This window comes from Cydia pomonella, chromosome 18 (genome assembly GCF_033807575.1).
Source record: "Cydia pomonella isolate Wapato2018A chromosome 18, ilCydPomo1, whole genome shotgun sequence".
NCBI classification, from domain to species: domain Eukaryota; kingdom Metazoa; phylum Arthropoda; class Insecta; order Lepidoptera; family Tortricidae; genus Cydia; species Cydia pomonella.
Genome location: NC_084720.1, coordinates 16,394,405 through 16,414,550, shown reverse-complemented (window position 1 = coordinate 16,414,550; position 20,146 = coordinate 16,394,405). Strand labels below are relative to the sequence as shown.

Here is a 20,146-nt window from a genome sequence, read left to right as displayed (position 1 = left end):
AGAAATGACATAATTTTGGCGAATTCCCAAAGAAAATAGAATCAGAATTTGATAAGCAAAAATATGACTCCATTGCAGACAGTAATTTCCGAAACACTAAAAAAATTCAATATGGCCGTCCGTGACAATGTTGCCAGTGTTATAAAAGTAATCCGTTCAATAATCGATTATTATCGATACTAAAATAAAAAATAAGGCTATAAAAAAAATCTTCACCGGCCCCAGAGGAACAGTAGGAGTACCATAGAAGTGACAAAGGGAAGGGGGAGATAATCGAACGAGATGGTCTTATGGAATTTTCAGGAGTAGCAAAGAAAGCGCAATTATTGTTTGTGCTTGTCATCTCTCCCTGAATGAATTAACCGACGGGATAGACATATATATATTTCAGTAGGAGGAGCAAAGAAATCGCTATATTGTTTGTTCTTGTCATAGTCCTACTTGTTCTTTCTGCCTACTTCTAAAAAGTCCTACGTGACGTAGACGTATTTGTTGCCCACCGTTTTTTATGGTGGGCTACAAATAACCCGACCAAATTATGTAAGAGGTTATTTTTGGTATGTTGGCAGGAATATTAAAAGGTGTTTATAATTTTGTCGAATTACGTATGTTCTGTCCCTCACAGGCGCACGCGGTATAGGTGGGTATAGGACATCTATACGATCCTACCATCTCTCTATTTTTTTTGCGGTTTTTGTCTAGTTCTAAAAAGTCCCAAGGGTAGCGTCAAACTGGACATACCGGTAGACGTATTGATGTTCCCCACAAAACTAAAGCCTGGTGGGCAATAATAACGAACTCGACTAAATTACGTACTTAGTACAAATCTTAATTTTTCACATAGCTTATTAATATGATTTTTCCAAGAAAAATTGTAATCTATTATTAAGCCCAAGTACTTGTATTCTGACACAACTTCGATGCTCTCACACATGTCTCACACTCACAGTTCTGTAGCGCGCTGTGCAGGCACTCATACGTGTAGCCAATTCTAAGTCGATTAACTTGCCTACTGTATGGGGATCGCACGTGCATACACTTGGTTTTGTTTATATTTATGATGATGACAATTCCATTGTCGTGGGCCCATTTAATAATGTTAGTGAAAAAATTTAAATGGCCATATAGGCCATTAAAAGAGCTATTCAAAAAAACATAGAAGTTCGATTATCTCGAGAACCACGAAACTTTTACTAAACCTACATACGTACCTATAGATCTAGAAGTACATTATCTGGACCAGCCTAAGGTGCACTGTCGGTGGTTAGGTTATTCAGTAATTACCTACTGGGCACCCGGTGTAGTCGAATGAGTTTTTTCATCACATTTGCACTTGAATGAAACATGTAAAAATTCAATATAAAAAGGTAAATTTTGGGCTATCCCCCTCTTAGTCAAAGCCTTTAAATTGGCTTGCTTGTACCAACGATATTGTAGTGTGCGTGACATTTTTGGATATGCCGAATGGCCGTCAAATGATTCAGAAATTGAAAGGTATCCAATAAAAAAATAACACTTATTAAAAATTAATCGTCAGGTGTTAACCAAAACTCACTAATCACATAAAAATAAACAGAAATCCACCTTTATTTTGATATTACTACGGTTCAACTTCTCTGGCTTTGAACTTCTGGAAGTAAATAGTGAGATTTGGGTATCACCTAACGAAAAATTATACACATAAAATAGCCCTTGCGGCCTCCATGCACAATACATTTTTGAATTTTGATTTTTTTTGACACCTACTAATTTCGTTATTATCGCTAAAGCAGATTTATTTTCATAATCTCTTTACAATAGGTAACTATTATCGCATTTCGATATCTAACATTGACATACCATATTATGATAATAGTATTAATTAAGTGCTGAATTTATGTAGATATTAATATTCATACATTACCTACACCTACAGAGGCAAGTAGGAAATATTGTAGTCATAAGCTAGACCGGATTTATGTCATCAGGGAAGCGAAGAAGATTGATTTCATTGTCGATCCAGTCCACGAACCTTTGACCAAGTTCCACCGCAATCTCCAGCATCAGGATGCAGTCTGCCTCTGCTTTATGTGCGTCTTCAGGCTCCCTGTTGAACACCCGACGGTACACGTCCTCCAGTCCATATCGTTCGGTAGGCAAGTTTTCTCTTCCACCCCACGGAAATGGCCGGTTTATAGCAGGGACTCTGTTAATATTTGGTTGTTCGATGCGTTGCCTTTTGCGTGGAGTGGTTTCGTTCAATGTTCTCATGTCCAATGTATTTTTAGCAGATAAACTGCCAGCGTCTGCTGACGGTTCTGCGTCGTTCGCTGACGGTCCTGCATCGTCCGCTGACGGACCTGCATCGTCCGCAACCTCAACCGCCCTAGCGGCTGGTTCGGGTTGTAAAATATCAAAGAAAGCCAGATGAGTGTCAGCACACCAGAGGTCCTTATTAGAAAATTTCACATTAAGCGAGGTTAAATGTCTCTTCAATAGAGGGTAGTCGAAAATCCGTCCGAAATGCGCGACTAGGCAAACAGGTTTCGTCAAACGTTTGAGGAAATTGTCAATTATTTGAAAACCAGTCATGTCGAAGTAGCTTTCGTGTTCCAGGTCTTCGTTGGTAAAACCTCCCTTGCCATCGGAGCGCGCCACATAAGTTATCTGCTTATCTACCTTGAAGCACAATAAAAGCTTGTGTTGAACCCTGGGTGTCGTCCGGGAACGCGGAGTATCAAGAAGATGCTGCCGCTTAACCGCTACCATACACAATTCCGTTATTTCGTCTACCTTAGGATTTTTACCGGTAGTCCCAAAGTCCAGAAACACGTATGTGGCAATTGGTGCCATAATTGCAACTGATAACTAATGCAGTCCTTCCTCATGATGCACTGCATTGATTAAGTTATCAGTGACGTCACGCATATAACGGAACGGATATACCTAATCAATAATGATGCAAGTTTCTGCAACCGCTACAAACATTCAGCAGGATAATTTTTCAGGGCCGCGTGCATTTCAATATCTAAAGTCATGGCCAATCTGATTTATAGTTTTACTGCCAAAGTAAGTGAACTTAACCATGGCCCATAAAAAGAAAATAGAATTGTTCATAAATGTTAACTGTGAAAGGGAGTTTCAGTATATCCTGAAAAAACATAGGGATAGCCTTATTTGTAAGTACTTGTTCCTGTAAGCTCCATGATCGCGTGAATAGCCTTTATCTTGGACGTCGACGCCCACTGCGCATTTTGCCTACAGGCTAAAGCCGAGGACCATATTGTAGGATAATCAGGGGCGTAATTACCCTAGGGCCAAGAGAGAGATTTATGTCTCTCCCCTGGGGCCTTATTCGAGATGCACAACTGTCAAATTTCGCGTCCACATCAAATCAACACTTGATTCTATCGCATGTTGATTGTATCAAGTGTTGATTCTATCAACTGTGGATATTATCATTTGGAACAATCAAAACTCATTCATAGAAAAAATAATCAAACAAAAATCAACTTTGTTTATTACTATTATATAGTTTGAAATGGCTCTGAACTCGAAGTGGTTCGGTTTGATTTGATTGTCACCTGACTGTGGATTGCTAATGTCAAATTTTGACAAGTGTTGATTTTATTGCTAGACTTTTTTGTCCATGGGCTTGGGCACCATCTTGGATTTTTTGACGTACGACAGGGAATATCCTTCCTTTCCTACAATATATGGCATAGAGTAAAGCGTCTTTTTTTTTTAAACATAAGTTTACAGGAATCAGCGACATCTTGTATTCGATAGGATAAGTAATGCGCTATGAACAATGCGGCGGCGAGTAGTGAAACTGTACCTGACAACGTCAATCAATTAAAAAGTGACCACACAGTTGATGGTCGATAAAGGCGATTATTAATTGAATTTTAACGACAATAAAGAACTATTGACATGCGATCTTTTTGTTGAACCCACACCTACACGTCGAATAATGCTCGCTCCACATATTCTCCTATAAACGCTCAAAATTGTAAAAAAAATTGATGCAATTTACTCCGCCCCCAATCTCACGTTGCTTCTAAACCACATTCACGAACCAAGTTGTAACCTAACACATCTGTAAATATAAGGCATATGATTTAGAGATAAAGTCCGTTTTTTTTAAATTACGAGATGGTTCATGAATAACCTTTATTACTATAAAAATAATACTACATTAGTCAAAAAAAATTTCTGTATTGCGCTATTACATAATGCATAAAATTGATAAAAAGATAGGTACCATAGTAGCTCGCTCACTTGGTCTATCAACAACTATTTTAATGCTCTTTGTACTCGTATACGCGACCCCATTGTATGTACAGTCGCCATCAGATATATCGGAACGCATGTATGAGATCTCAAATTATTAAGATAAGACCTACTGTACTGTCTATATTACTTACCAAGACCTAAGTACCTATTATTTATATGTACCTACACAAAGAGAATTCCTATGTTAAAAGGAGATTAAATACATATTTTGTTATTCAACTACAAATAAAATAAAATTTATCTTTTTCAGTTAACACATTTTTCTACCGATTTCTTTAATAAAATAAAACATTAAAGTATTATGTGACTATAATTCATTGTCTTCGGTGTAGATTATTTACTGATGTTCCAATTTCCTGTATCAGTTTGGTACCAGGAAATATAAAAACTACACCTCTTCAAAAACTTTGCTGGTAGTTCGACATCTGTAAGTTTAAATATAAACCATGATAATAACACTTAAGTCAAAAACGTATACATAAAATATTTGCCCTATATTCTGGTCGCTCGGTAGGGTGCCCAGAAGGCTGGGTGCATTTCCGCGCTGGTTAACAATGCTGATCCTCTGGTCACCAGAAGCCTATATAAGGCGCTCTCATAGAGCCACGCTAGTGCCCTAGAGTTTCAAATTCAACCCCAAGTGCCACAAATATGTAGTTAAGGGTTTAAATTCTGGATCAAGAACATGGAATACTATTCGCTAGTAAGGCCATAGGTATTAGAAAAAAATAATAGTAGGAGACGGCCGTGGTCATGGTAGGTGGTACAGGTGGGCCAGGCAAGCTCTGAAATTATGCACCTATTTTACTATAACTTTGTTCACCTGTGTATATTTACTGTTTCCATGATAATCATTTTTAATATGTAGCCCGTGTAATCGGGCTGTATAATTGGTCTCATATTTTTTAACACAAAATCATAATTTTAATTCAATAATTAATGGTGTTTTACATATTAATCATTAATGTACCTATTTTGCAAAATTTTCTTGCATATAATAATATTGTTTACTTCAATTGACGTGTTTATTATTTTCGTTACTATGTCAACGTTAATACTTAAAAAATTATAACGTGAAGGTTGAGTCCGCAGTACAGTTACAGTTTACGTACATAGTGGCATTAGCACAGTCGGATTAGGACCAAACTCGAAATGTCTGAACAGTCATGAATTTTGGTATGTATATACGCCCCTTAAAGGCCCCTTTTTCATGCCCACACCATTTGACATTTGGGGACCTCGAGGAACCGCAGCCATCTTGGAAAAAGTGGACCATCCAGGAGAAATTCGCGTTTTACTCTAAATCTACGTTCTTTATTCAATAATCGTGTAAGGCAACATTCAAGCTTATAAAATTCTACATAAAATAGTTTTAGACATCTTTGCGAAAAAAAATGATCTTGCTATAAAAAATACTTGCTAAACCCAGATTTACCCCTATACCCTTTCATGGAATATTCTCTTAATAGGAAACTTGGAAGAATAAAAATTCCACTTTTAACTATACATTTGTACATAATCTACCCCAATATCAATATTTTACTTGACTGCAACTTAACCAGAAAGTAGGGTTATGGGTATAAGTACTGAGGATTCAGGACACCCTGTACCTTAGGATACTGGACGGATTTTTTAAATGACGTATTATTTAGCCCTAAACTTTTTTCTTCGGTTAATTTTAGTAACTTTGTATTGCATAGCACTTGTATACTAACTGTGGATCTACTGATGTCTGTTTTACTGTACTCCGCTCAATAGTTTAGGCGCTAGAAGAAAAAATATGATTTAATATTCGGAGTCCTCTCAAGGCGGCTGTATTGATTTTTCTTTAATAGAACAAGTAAAAGTAGGTTGTGAATGGCAAGAGAAATCTAACGATACGTCATTTAAAAAAATCCGTCCAGTATCCTAATACCTAGCTACTGGGTGTACTGAATCATCAGTACTTACACCCAGAACCCTTCTTTCTGGTTTAGTCACAGGAGAGTAAAATGTTAATATTGGGGTAGACCACGTACAAATGTATAGTTAAAAATAGAATTCATATTCCTCCGAGTTTCCTTTTAAGAGAATGTCCCCTGGAAGTGTATAAGCGTTAAACTTAGATTCAGCAAGTATTCTCTATAACAAGATGTATTGTTCTGCAAAGATATCGAGGACTTTTTTGTGTAGAATTTAATAAGTTTTAATGTTGACTGTTGTGTTGATGGTACACATTTTCCAAGATGGCTCGGATTCCTCGAGGTCCCCAGATGTTAAATGGTTTGGGCATGAAAAAGGGGCCTTTAATTTATATACATAATAAATTTCATGACTGTTACAGAGATTTCGAGGTTGGTCCTAATCCGATTATGCTACATTGTGCGTCCGCAGCAAATTCGGTTCTCCATACAAATGTAGTTACGCTCTCATTTTAAAATGACTTGCTAGATTGCTCTGAAACTTTGTACTTACAATAAGATATGGTATGTCTATGCCTATAATTAATTTATAACATAAATGTGAAATGAGAGCCAATTAAGTTCAATATTAAGAATATGTGTCGTTGTTGACTCGCCGACAACGGAATTGAGATCTATATGGGTGCCATGTTCTGTGCTGTGTAGAAAATCCTGAAATTATAAAGGATTTGTCTTGGCTAGTTTTTACGTATAGGCTACGTATCACCGAAACGTCACAAACACCACGAAGGTTCGGCTTGTACGGGCCCTCGTTTTTCCTAAATTCTTATACGCTGCGAAGACCTGGACTATCCGAAAGACAGAGGAAAAGACGATAGACGCCCTAGAAATATGGTGCTGGAGGAAAATGCTGGGGATATCCTGGACCGAGTTTCGGACTAATGTCTCCATCCTTAAAGAACTCCATATCAAGCAGCGCCTTTCGACTCTCGTAAAGACCCGCATACTCAGTTTTTTCGGTCACGTCTCGAGGAGGAACAACGACTCCATAGAGCGTCTAGTGGTGCAGGGTAGAGCAAACGGAAAAAGACCGCGCAAAAGGCCACCTATGCGATGGACTGACCAAATCAAATCTGCCATGAAGGGTCCATGAACGCATTTGCCAGAATGGCCCCCAACCGCGAAAAATGGCGAGAAATCGTACGGCAAGCAACATCTGCGCCTGATGTCAGCAGTTGACCACGACGCTCTGCAAAGAGTACAACGACAAAGAAGAAGAAGACGTATCATATTTGTCTAAAATTTGGTTTGTTGGTACACACACAAGGGATAGTCTCTAGCTAGGTACGGGGTGCCACACTCGTCAGCGCGACGGCGATATTTTTTACCTTTTAGATTTTTAATCTCAAATTTGTGTACGGGCTTAGCTCCTGTTTCGTCTTAAGCCTGAATTTAACAGATTCTGACTCACAGGGGGCTTTGAGCATGCTGTTGCGTTCGTTTTCAAATTTTGAAAAAAAGAACTAGCCTAACAACACAATAAATGCTTGTTTTTCCGCATTCTTCACTATATCTCCCTGTCTCACTACTATCTGACCTTCTAACCCAGAGGGGAAAATATACCTTATTGGGGCTACTCCATCTTCCTCATGATAATATATTTTACTTTACTGAAAAGCAATCGGTACATGTTACAAGATGCACATTGTTAAGAGCCGGGGTTAGAACCCACGACCATTGGTTTTAAAATGAAGCTTTATATATAATTTGTATTTTATAATAAATCTGTTTTCTTGTTGACATTTTGTGGTATTGTATTGCTTTATGTTAATTGTCAAGATAGTTCTTTCATCCTGGACAATTGTCACATGCGTCACATGTACGTTTTATGATAGATCTACATCGACGCAACTGCATGTCATTGTCAAAGAGCATATACTTAATCACTACGTTTTAAGAGACGGGACTTCCATACTAGCGAGTGGAATCAGTTTGTTTCGCAAATCATTACCAAAATGTACGACAAAGAACTGTCAAAGAACCATAGTACCAACATAAGCGATTTAAATAGTGTAGTACACGCTTACGATTCTTATCGATATCGATAAAATGGGGAGGGTTGAAACATAGGCTCCTGTCTACAAATTTTGTACTCGAAATCAGGTTAGCATCGAGTCCACATTTAAGTTGTATGTTATATAGTGGATAGTTCTTAATTGGACTACTATCTGGTCGGGCTTAATGTGGACCCGAATTATTTTAATACAGTTTTTAAGTCGTGTTTTTTTATTTTATTAAATGCTTGATTTTCATAATTATGTGCACATACATGTTTGAATAAATGTAACTTTTCTATGGGAAGATGTATCAGGTCTTCGTTCCCAACAAATTTGGCCCACTGCCTGCATCTGAAAACATACAGCCTTGGAAAAACATGACTTTATCTACAGTTTATATTCCATGTGTTTGCTAATGAGATGATCAACTGATTATTTCGCGCTAATATGCATCTATAAATCATGTTTTTCGGCATCCAGTTATCAACAACCCTTTATCAATGCTTTAACTTTTTATGTATTTATATGTCTGTTAATCATGAGAACGGGTCTGGCCTTGTTGGCAGCGACCCTGCCTATGAAGCCGATGGTCCCAGGTTTAAATCCTGGAACGGGCATTTATTAGTGTGATGAGCATGAATATTTGTTCCTGAGACATGGGTATTTTCTATGTATTTATAAATACTTATAAATTAGGTCTATGTACATATATATATATACATTATTGCACAAACTGACTTAGTACTAAAGTATGAATGGCATGTGTTGTGGGTATATATATATATATATATATATATATATATATATATCGTTGTCTAAGTACCCACAACACATGCCATTCATACTTTAGTACTAAGTCAGTTTGTGTAATAATGTCCTATAATATTTCTTTATTTATCATAAAAACAGAGATTAATTTTCTTACATTTTAGGTTAATATATTAAATAATCACTAGATAAAAAAAATATGTTAACTAATGATCATTAATGCATAAGTAATAGATAATTTATGCATTATTAATCTTCGACGAATTAATTATGGTCATATTGCATGCTAGTTCTAAGGAAATTTCACATATTTAATTTAATTATTTACACTGATATACAAATAAAACTACAGTTATCGATAGTTATAGTACATCCCTAGTTCACAACGAAAAATAATGTAAAATATCTAATTTTCGATGTGTTTATAGCCTGCTGACCCAAAATAAGGTCAAAAGTATCTAAAGCAATACTTACCAGTCTTCATCCAAGGGAAATTTCGCCATAAAATCCCTTTTTTCGTGATTTTCTCGAGTGGCTCGCTTGCCACATATTTCACACTTAGTAAACCGTTTTCTCGCTGGCATTGTAACAAACTCGCTCTTGTTGACTATTTTCGATTTTTGCACTAAATAATAAAGAAATTACACGAAATACCCGAACAAAACATTGAAGCCCTCAAAACAAACAAAGCAATTAGGCTGACAGTAGACTTGATGTAAACTTGACAGAATAAATAGCACTGACGTTTTCTTTTTCTTCGTTGGCAATGATTTGCGAAACAAATTCCATACAAAACTTTTTTCTTCCTAGTTGCGTCAGCCTGATCGGAATTTGGCAGCTAACTCCATCTTGCGTCCAGTAGAAGAATCAAAATCGTACAGGTAAAACTACTCTCTGCCTTAGGATCCCCTTTTAAATGTCATAAATCCAAACATGGCAGCCATACCCATCGACAAAAAAGTCTACCGTTGATCTAATTTCATTTGACAGTTAACTAATACGTATTCGACACGCTTATATTTGACAACTAGAATCCTGACTAGAGCTGGGACTGCGTACCAAAAGTACGTCTCTGTTACTCGTACCAAAAGTACGTCTAAAATACCAGTTTTACGAGTATGACCCCCAATAGGCAGTTTACGTATTTGCCGTGCTTAGGCGTCTTACAAATAAGGATTATTTATACAAATATCGACTTATTATTTCGTTAAGGGTCGGAAATATGGTGACGTTTTGAGTGAAGGCTATGAATCTATTGTCATATTTTTGTTATATATTATTACATTATTTTTAGATACAACAGACACCCAGACGACCATCTGTTAACAAAATTTTATTTTACCTAAAGTAACGGTAAGAATGGAGGTACGAGGTGATAAAAGTTTCATATTTGTTTTATTTCAGAAATCAAAGTCCGTACTTTTAAATACTCGACAAGCTAAAAGTAGTCTATTACAAATAACCTGTTCCAAAAACTATTCCGGTACAACGCCCCGCCTCTAGTGTGGATATTGTTCACTGACAGGTGGTGATAATAGCAATTCGACAAGTCACAATATTTCTCACATCAAATGGAAATCAACACGAGACGTCACTTTTAGCATGTCGAATAAGGGCCGTTTATCGTGCTGTGTGTCAAAGACTTTCACTAGCTTTTATTGTTTTATGCTCCACGCTGGGCACAGGCTTCACACTAGAAGGATGGGCCAATCGCCAACCTCACGTTGGTCCACAGTGGGTTGCGTACGTAAATTTCTTCTTTTTTTTTTTTTTATACTACGTCGGTGGCAAACAAGCATACGGCCTGCCTGATGGTAAGCAGTCTCCGTAGCCTATGTACACCTGCAACTCCAGAGGAGTTACATGCGCGTTGCCGACCCTAACCCCACCCCCCTCGTTGAGCTCTGGCAACCTTACTCACCGGCAGGAACACAACACTATGAGTAGGGTCAAGTGTTATTTGGCTGCGGTTTTCTGTAAGGTGGAGGTACTTCCCCAGTTGGGCTCTGCTCTAGATCTGGAATGACATCTGCTGTGCTGTGCCCTACCACACAAGGCGAGATGACATTCACATTGCCCATACCTCTCTTTTGGACGTAGTTTAAGGACATACCCGGGTCCCAAATTCTCGGTTCTTCTCTGAACCAATGTTTGAATCCACGGCCTCTGAGTTGATTATCACACTCTTTAATCATTACACATCACAATGTAAAAAATAGGGCTATTTTCTACTAAAAAGGAATAAAAACAATTAAAAACTATGAAAAAAGTACGTATATAGGCGATCTCTTCCAGACAAGCTTTACTAATAATAACACTAATAACATCCGCTAGGTGTACCCCTTACATTTCATTAAAGTGTCAAAAGGGCCTCTACGTGTTGGCTTCGGCTCCGCGCACGCCTCCCAAAGGTCCGGAACACCATTGTTCCGTGATGGGAAAGACACACTAATAATAGTTAATATGATATTTATCGAAGTGTTGGTAAAGGTAAAATATTAAAATTAAGTTTTGAGTAACAGGCGGGGGCCATTGCACATACACTGTCTCCTTTCAAAATAGTTCAATTGGAAATAGCTACACAAATATTTGCCCTCATTAATACTTTTATATTAAAAGAAGCAAGAGGTTATACACAGTGATTACCCTAGGTGCAGAAATCTACAATGAATTCAGCGGATCATGTACGGCGCTGGATCATTTGTTCACTAGAATCAAACTGGACTGGAGTGATGGCAAAATGATACTTCTCAAAGTAAGTATCGGGATACACTGTTACCTTAAACACAGCTGAGCTATTGAGGCTGATTGTTTCAAATGTTTACAGTTGTATTTCAAGGAACGGAAAAATTAAAGGTAATAGATATAATATTAAAGGGATTAATCCTTAGAGAGATCTCTCGCTAGCTCGGAATTACCTGAATTTGATTCATATAAAAGGTCCGAACCATACTGGTCTACCTTAGGGATAGCCAGGGGGCGCTGTAAGCCTTCAGTAAGAAATGCATATACTTGGAAAAAATCGACATATGCCGCCGTGACCCCGGTGGCCGAATGGCTAAGGCACCTGCCGCTGTAGCAGAGGTCGATAGGTGAGGTTTGATTCCAGCCTGGGGCACTGGAGGCCTTGGTTCACTTTTCTTTAGTATATGATTCTTAAAGAGTTGTAGAGTTGTAGGTTTAAGCATATCTAAGGTTCAAAAGTTAAAACAAATGAGATCAGCTAATATATCTTCTTCCTCGCCTTGTCCCTGCATTTTGCCACGGCTCATGGGAGCCTGGGGTCCGCTTGGCAACTAATATTAACAAATCGAATATTTAGACATAGAAAAAAAATAGCCATTCCATCTGAAGGTGCACAAAAGTTTAACAACCTACCATAAGATGTTAAAGAAACTCATTCAGAGACAATGTTTAAAACGAATAAGCTAAAACAATTTATATATGTATATTAATATTTATTTATAACAGTTGTAATCTCGTGTGAGTTAACTAATAAATAAATAAATAAATAAATAAATATTATAGGACATTATTACACACATTGACTAAGTCCCACAGTAAGCTCAATAAGGCTTGTGTTGAGGGTACTTAGACAACGATATATATATAATATAAATATTTTATAAATACTTAAATACATAGAAAACACCCATAAATCTCACCCATAGACTCAGTTCATCACACGAATAAATGCCCGTACCAGGATTTGAACCCGGAACCATCGGCTTCATAGGCAGGGTCACTACCCACTAGGCCAGATCGGTCGTCGAACTGTTTTATTCTTATGAAAATAAACGTCTTTGAACCGAGATTCAGTAATTTGTAGTACGTTGTGAATAGTTGTGAACGTTTTGACGACCGGTCTGGCCTAGTGGGTAGTGACCCTGCCTACGAAGCCGATGGTCCCGGGTTCAAATCCTGGTAAGGGCATTTAGTCGTGTGATGAGCATGGATATTTGTTCCTGAGTCATGGGTGTTTTCTATGTATTTAAGTATTTATAAATATTTATATATTATATATATCGTTGTCTAAGTACCCTCAACACAAGCCTTATTGAGCTTACTGTGGGACTTAGTCAATTTGTGTAATAATGTCCTATAATATTTATTTATTTATTTATTTATTTGTCGCTTTCAATAATAAAAGGTTCCTTATGTTATGCTTCGTGTACATTAGGACCTTTTTTATACCACGTCGGTGGCAAACAAGCGTACGGCCCGCCTAATGGTAAGCAGTCACCGTAGCTTATCGACGCCAGCAACACCAGAGATATTAAAAACCTATAGGTACACTCTTTTTGTATCAGAAAAGGTTTTTTTTTTGCTTCATGTGTATAAGGACCACACATGTTCTATGTGCACATGAAGCTTAAGAGCCCTTCTTTCATGGAAAACCACGTTTCACTCGCTATTTGTTGTGAAAAATTGATAGGTTATCAAAATGTTCTAATTGGCAGAGCAACCAGACCCAGTGAAACATCAATCTGTATTTTGTTCTGTGTATTTCAGGTTCTAGCTGATGAAATCGAGACTTTTAAACGATTTAGAGAAAATAGTGAACCAGTATATATTTTCATACATGTAAGTTAACCTTATCTAAAGGCGTTATTACATTATATCTGGACACTTTCTGCTGAGTGAGACAGACAAAGGTATATATTTCTTTCCCTGTCCGTCTTAGCGGCAAGATAGCTGAAAGTGTCCGGCGAAAGGGTATCATCATCATTATCGTCTCATCTATTGGGCAGTGGGGACCCATATTTATATTCATTTTATAAAAAAACAGTTGTCCTGCCTGCCTATCCAATGATCCACACTATTGGGTTAAAGAAAAAAATGAATAAACCTTTTGTATGGGAGGTACCTTATTTTTTTTACTTTATATTTTACCGTTTGTACCCCTAGTGTATATTTATTCGATTGCGTAACGTGACGTACGCGTTTTCGTTAAATATAATTTTGTATGAGATTTTGAGTTTCCTAAACGTCCCGCTTGGCGCGCTGTGTCTAAATCCCATACTAAATGAGACTTAACGCAAACGCGTACGTCACGTTTCGAAATCGATGATTTATGTATCCATGCCAAATTACAGCTTTCTAGCACCAACGATCACGGATCAAACGCGCGGACGGACGGACAGACGAACATGGCGATACTATAAGGGTTCCTAGTAAAATTCTATTCAGTTATTTGTAATATTTATCGTGTTGGTATATAATGGAATACAAACTTATTAAATAAACAAAGATTAATGTAATGTGATTCCGAGATATGAATTATATAACTAAAAGTAATACCAGTGCTATTTAACTTTTTCCCGTTTTATTTATTTAAGAAGCATTTTTTTAAATGCTACGTTGGTAGTAAACTAGCATACGACCCGCTTGATGTTAAGTGGTCACCGTAGCCTATGGATGCCTGCAACTCCAGGGCTATTACATGGGTCAACATTATTTTCGTTGCCTTGTTGTTTGTCCCCAAAACATGTGATAATTTTTCTCAACTAAAATAAAATCTACAGCTATAAAGACATGCAATAATACTCGACTTTTAAATTTATTTATGAATTTATGAAGCCAGTTCATTACAAGCATGACAGAGTGGCGAGAAACAAGACAAAGAAAATAATATTGCACTAAACCACATGCAACCTGTCAACCCTTTAAAAACCTGTACATTCCTTTATGAAGAACCCGTACCGTAAGGAACTGTAGTCCCGCGAGAAAACCTCGGCAGGCAGATCATTCCGGAGATTCATTATTTTATTATTATTCAAGTTTTTCAATGATTTTTTTAAGGCAGTCATTAGAAGGCCACATTGAAGGTTTCCACCACACAACACGAGTTTCCAGCTTATTATCTTTCAGTCCGAGGTTAACCTCTTTTTTCGGTTTAATTTGCCTGAGCCAACACTGAAATAAGGTAGGGTCGTCCTAAAAAATCTGGCCCTCATAATCTCTCTCTTAAGTGAATCTTAAATCTTTACAATATATCCTGATATTTTTCCCAGCAAAATAAAATAACGAAACTCCTCCGAGGTGTGAATGCCATCAAGCTGTCAGACATAGCCAGGAAAGAACTGGAATACCACAAGAGAGCCCAAGCGGGGGAAGAGGTCGACAGACAGACGTTTGACTTGGACGAAGCTACGCCCGAAGAACTGGTAAATTTCATCCCTAGAACCGTATGCATCCATAGTCTATTCCCAAATCACAAGTCCGTTTAAGTAAAATCCTCACCGAGACAGTGTGACAGCTCCAGGGCTCTACTATTTTTCGTAGCATGTTACCGTATACAGTGGCGTGGCGCTTCCACATTCTGTCGCTTGCCAAGTTGGTACAGAATTACATAAGACGGATTTGTATACACATTGTTCGTTCCATACTGTTATTTCTACCTTAGAATTGGTCAGTAAGCTTAAGGCAAATTCGACCCATGCCACTCTGGCCCGGGTGCCCAAACGGTGTAGAGTGATAGAGTGTAGTGTAGCTGCTGCGAATGCAGAGGATTGCAGAGGAGGCAGGAGCCGGAGAGGAGAATTCATACATTGGTGTTCCAATTTTAATCAAAGTTAACAATTCTGCTACAAAGATATACCGTTTTTCTTATTTTAGTCTCAAGTACTGAAAAATATTATCCCGCCTGTAAAGGTGCCGCGAATAAATTATCTTTAGGTTCCCTTAAATGTGCGGTGTCTACAGGAAAGACGCGCACGAATTTGCTAAAAGCAAGGTTATAGCGAAAATAAAAGGGTTGAAAAGGCTCTGATTGCACTAACTAGAAACAAATTTTATAGGGTTTTAGTTAGGATGCCAGTTAGGACGATTAAATTAAGTCCCTCCTCTCCTCCAATTGAGGGGGGATTTAAATCTTCTCGGGTCAGAGGTGTAGGGTTAGAGCCGGTGTAGCTTTATTTGACGTTCATAAGCGCATTGTAATATGCCTACTTGAATAATAAACTATCTTTAGGTGTGTAAATAAGCGTTTAAAAAGCTTTGTTCATACGTAACTATTCCAAATTTCAAATCAAAGTCGTACGGGTACCATAAGGATTCTTTTTTACCTTTTTGGTACGGATCCCTAAAAAAAAGCACTGTGTTCGAACTTTTGTTATTAGAATCATGGGCACTTTTGATATAAACAATAAAAAACCACGTGTTTGAAGTATTTTAAGGAAGGCATATATGGCAACACTGCTATTATGTTGTCGGGGAATCCCTTGTCGTTGTCGACCTCATTATTTCTGCCATATCAGCAGCAGCCGGTATTAAATATTGTCGATGTGCAACATTCTCTATCACCCAATCTACCTACTTAATTAGGGTTCCGTACCAATTAGTTACTAAGTAAAAAAAAAAACTTTTTTATTTCAGAACCTTCAAAATTCCATAAAACATTGTTAGTACAATCGTTATAGCTAGGGGTTAGTAAGTACATTAAAATCAAATCCAAAATTTCCAAAATTTAAGGGGGAGAGTTATACCTCGTACTCGTCAATACAAAAAGAGAAAATGTTTTTCCACTTCTAAATAATTTTCATTATCAGTGATTTTTAGTATGTTATTGACACAATGAAAAACTAGGTTTATAGGTTTTCCTTTTTTTTAATGAGCGAATCCTATAAATCCTAGATTTTATGCTGAAGCGATCGACATCAAAATCAAAGTGATTTGTTAAGATTTAGTTAGTGGAAACCGTTTTCTCCCGAAATGGATTTTCATAGAAAAAGTACCGTTATTTCATTTGGATCGCAAACGCAAAGCTATCCTTCACTTTTAGTGGGGTATCATTTGAAAAAGCTTAAGTCGTACATTCCAAAACTTATTTTTACATTAAAAATATACCTTGACTTTATCTCCGAAGTTTATCGCAATTAGAATTATGAATGTTTTACATAACATTTTTTGTACTTTCGCATTGTTTATTGACAATAACAATATACATAATGGATATATACAGATGATTACTATAACTAGCTTATATCTAAAATAGGCCCTTGAGGCATTGTACCAAGGATGCTGGCGGCATTTCCTCGTTGTATCGCAATACTGATACGTTGTGCGAGGAAGCCGCCAGCTCTTCGGTCACCAGTTACGTCAACCAGACGTTTCGCGATTTCTCCAAAAAACTTGTGCGCGCTGGTATTAAGTATCATAAATATTACAGGAAAAATATTTTTTTTTTAAATAACTAAATACATTACTGAATTTAACCTATTATAATACTTGAAATTTCAATGAGATTACACCAAAGAAACCTTCTTTCAATTAAAAGAAAATTGTCGAATTCGGTTCAATCACCAGTATTCGAACCCGGGACCTCTTGCATCGTAGGTTATATCACTACCAACTTGGAGGCCGTCTTGAGGCCGTTAATTTTGTTATGTGTGAACTTTGTAACATGTATGTAACCTACCTATGTTTTATAAACCAGGATGCTTAGAAAACATGCCAATCGTTCACGCTCCGTAGTATAGCGTACTCATCTCTATCACTCATCCTATTAGTGCGACAGAGACAGTTGCGCTTCGCTCACCACGAAGCGTTAACGATTGGCACGTTGGCCACCGGCCATCAATTTATTGAATTCTATGCATAAATTTTCTACCATTGCTTCGTTCTAATATCCTTTGTATTTTTCTGTTACTAGGAATGGGAGCAAGAGCTTGTAATAGAGCGGGAGAGCGAGATTAAAGCATATGAAGCCATAAGGTACCAGGGGGCCTAGCCTAGCCGATATGATAGCGTCGACAAACACTAAAGGATGGGAAAAGTCATGTGACAATTTCGATTAAGTCTCGATTGGGGTTTTCTATCAATGATTGTGATCTTGGCTAAGCCCTCATATCCTGATCAGTCATTTACAGAGGGGTAGGACAAAAAGTGCGCATGACGTCAAACCACTTATAGGATGATTTCAAATACATAGTATTTTTGATTTTTATAAACAATTATCACTTATCATTTATCAACCTCTTTATTAAACGATATCGCCACTTGAAATGAGTAAGTACGTTTTTGACTGACACATTGTCAATCAGATGAACATTAAATTGACTTCGTTACTGTTTAGCTATTGTATCTTCACGATTATATTTAGCAAAAATTTATATTTACTAATGTATAAGAAAACGCTCTAAAATGTCATGTCATCTTTACTCGAATATTGTGGCAATTTTCCGTTTTTGGAGGTACGTGACAAACACGTATTCTGCTAATCTTACCTAGTGTTCCCACTTTTGACTATTAAACCTGTTTATCTGAGAATCCCACAGACTTGTTCTAACTAATTTCAAATAATTATACCTTATGGTAACAAGTTTCGTGAAATTTATTTTATTCACTACATCACCCTACCACCTGTATTATTAATTCCATGGATTTATTTACGTTTATTTTGTTACTTCATTAATACTACTTTGTTACTACATGTTACACGGAAGTTTAAATACAAACTCAAACATCATCCTGTGTGCAAGATTACGCCATTTTTACGTCATCCGCACTTTTTGTCCGACCCCTGGTCATTTATTATGTTTTTTTGAATACTTAGAGGGCCTGTAACCCAAGCTACTCATAATAGTAGCGTCAAAAGTATAAAATTGTAATGATATTAAAATCCAAAAGTCCAGTGTCCAGATGGGACAATTTTTCGGACAATCCGATTAAATTCTGAATAACAAGATAGTGTGGACTGTGGACCAAAGAGAATTTGAAATAGAGGTGTATTGTCAAAGAAAACTTTGTAGCGACGTAAATTTACTGCCATCTTTCGACACATAATTAAAACTATTAGAACGCCATTTGACCTTGATCCTTATTCTTTCTTTGATATGTGTACAATTTGTTAATATCAAAAAGAGGCACCATCTAATAGATCAAAGGCTAAAGGCATAGCAGCATTGTTTCGAGCGATGGCGCCCTAACCTTTAAGTAGTGCCCGGTAAGATGGCGCCACTTTTTGATATTTAACAAATTGAATACATACGAGTGAAATAATAAGGACCAAAGTTAAATGGCGTTCTAAAAGTTTTAATTATGTGTCGAAAGATGGCAGTAAATTTACGTCGCTACAAGGTTTTAATTGACGATACACCTCTATTTTAAATTCTTTGGCGTGGACGCAAAAATGAAATTTCTATTCGATTGTAAGATTATAACTGATCAGCAGTAGTTGAAATGATTTAATTGGTTTAGTGTTTTTTTGTATGTATACAGGATGTTTATTTAGTCTTCAGCAATAATTTACTGGATTAATATACCTATAGGTCTTACTGTGCAACTTTTATTATGGAAAACGAATAATTTTTTTTGCTATTCATACATTTTGGCGGTCTGACCTTGACATTATATGGGAGAGTAAATTTTTATTCCGCGATTTCGGGGTTGGTGCCATAGTAAAAGTTGCTCAGTATGACCTATATATTCCACCCCGTAAATTATTGCAGGTGACTAAATAAAGTCCCTGTATAATAGGGTTGTTTCCAATTTTTTGAAACGCTTGTATTACGTTCTACATTACATTAACTAAAAGTTGCCCTAAAATTCAACTTTTATACTAAAAACGGCTTTAAATATGTGGAATTAACAAAATATATTTTGACAGATACTTTCGCACCCAAAACGCTCTTTGAAAATTGTGTGACGTCACAATTTACGGTTTGACACATAACTACATACATACGTAGAAGATACAAACTGTCAACTGACATTTGTCATTTGTTGTTTATCGCCTAACTGTCAACAGTGTCAATCTGAGAGTTCTGACGTCATCAGAATCTTCAATGACGTTTCGCGTTTGGTCACGTGACGTGTGCCAAAAGATATTTTAAATTCAATATTTACAAAAATATGGACATTACAGGTCCCCTAAAAGTAGTTTAACATGTTTTTATAATCCATAAGAATTTATTGGGGTACAATTCTGCCCTAAGATTTGTAGATGGAAACAACCCTATTAATTTGTTTGCAGGTCTGTGCAACATGATTTACGCAAACGTCGCCGTGCGGAGCTGATGGTGCCACACCTTAATAACCTGAACTTTGTACTTTTTTGGCCTCAGGCCTGGCATGCGCACTTTGAACTCTACGAGCGGTGGGACTTGAACAGTGAGATCTTTATTTTGAAAGCCATTATAGATC

The 20,146-nt window shown here is 37.1% G+C and overlaps 2 protein-coding genes across 4 annotated transcripts in view; one reads left to right on the top strand and one right to left on the bottom strand.

Annotated features, from left to right (window-relative positions):
- Positions 1–232: 232 nt before the first annotated feature.
- LOC133527939 (three-prime repair exonuclease 1-like) lies at positions 233–3,022 on the bottom strand. Its single transcript, XM_061865140.1, has one exon. The coding sequence runs from the start codon at positions 2,830–2,832 to the stop codon at positions 1,945–1,947; it is 888 nt and encodes a 295-aa protein (XP_061721124.1). The 5' UTR covers positions 2,833–3,022; the 3' UTR covers positions 233–1,944.
- Positions 3,023–3,026: 4 nt separating this feature from the next.
- LOC133527937 (uncharacterized) overlaps positions 3,027–20,146 on the top strand; it is a 30,283-nt gene continuing 13,163 nt past the window's right edge. For 2 of the 3 annotated variants that reach the window (XM_061865136.1, XM_061865135.1), the window contains exons 1-6: positions 3,027–3,158; positions 11,653–11,756; positions 13,514–13,585; positions 15,016–15,168; positions 17,655–17,716; positions 19,977–20,113. In XM_061865136.1, coding sequence (XP_061721120.1) covers positions 3,065–3,158; positions 11,653–11,756; positions 13,514–13,585; positions 15,016–15,168; positions 17,655–17,716; positions 19,977–20,113 — 622 coding nt within the window. In that variant the 5' untranslated portion in view covers positions 3,027–3,064. The remainder of the gene's footprint in view (positions 3,159–11,652; positions 11,757–13,513; positions 13,586–15,015; positions 15,169–17,654; positions 17,717–19,976; positions 20,114–20,146) is intronic. The other variant, XM_061865137.1, reaches the window with a different exon arrangement.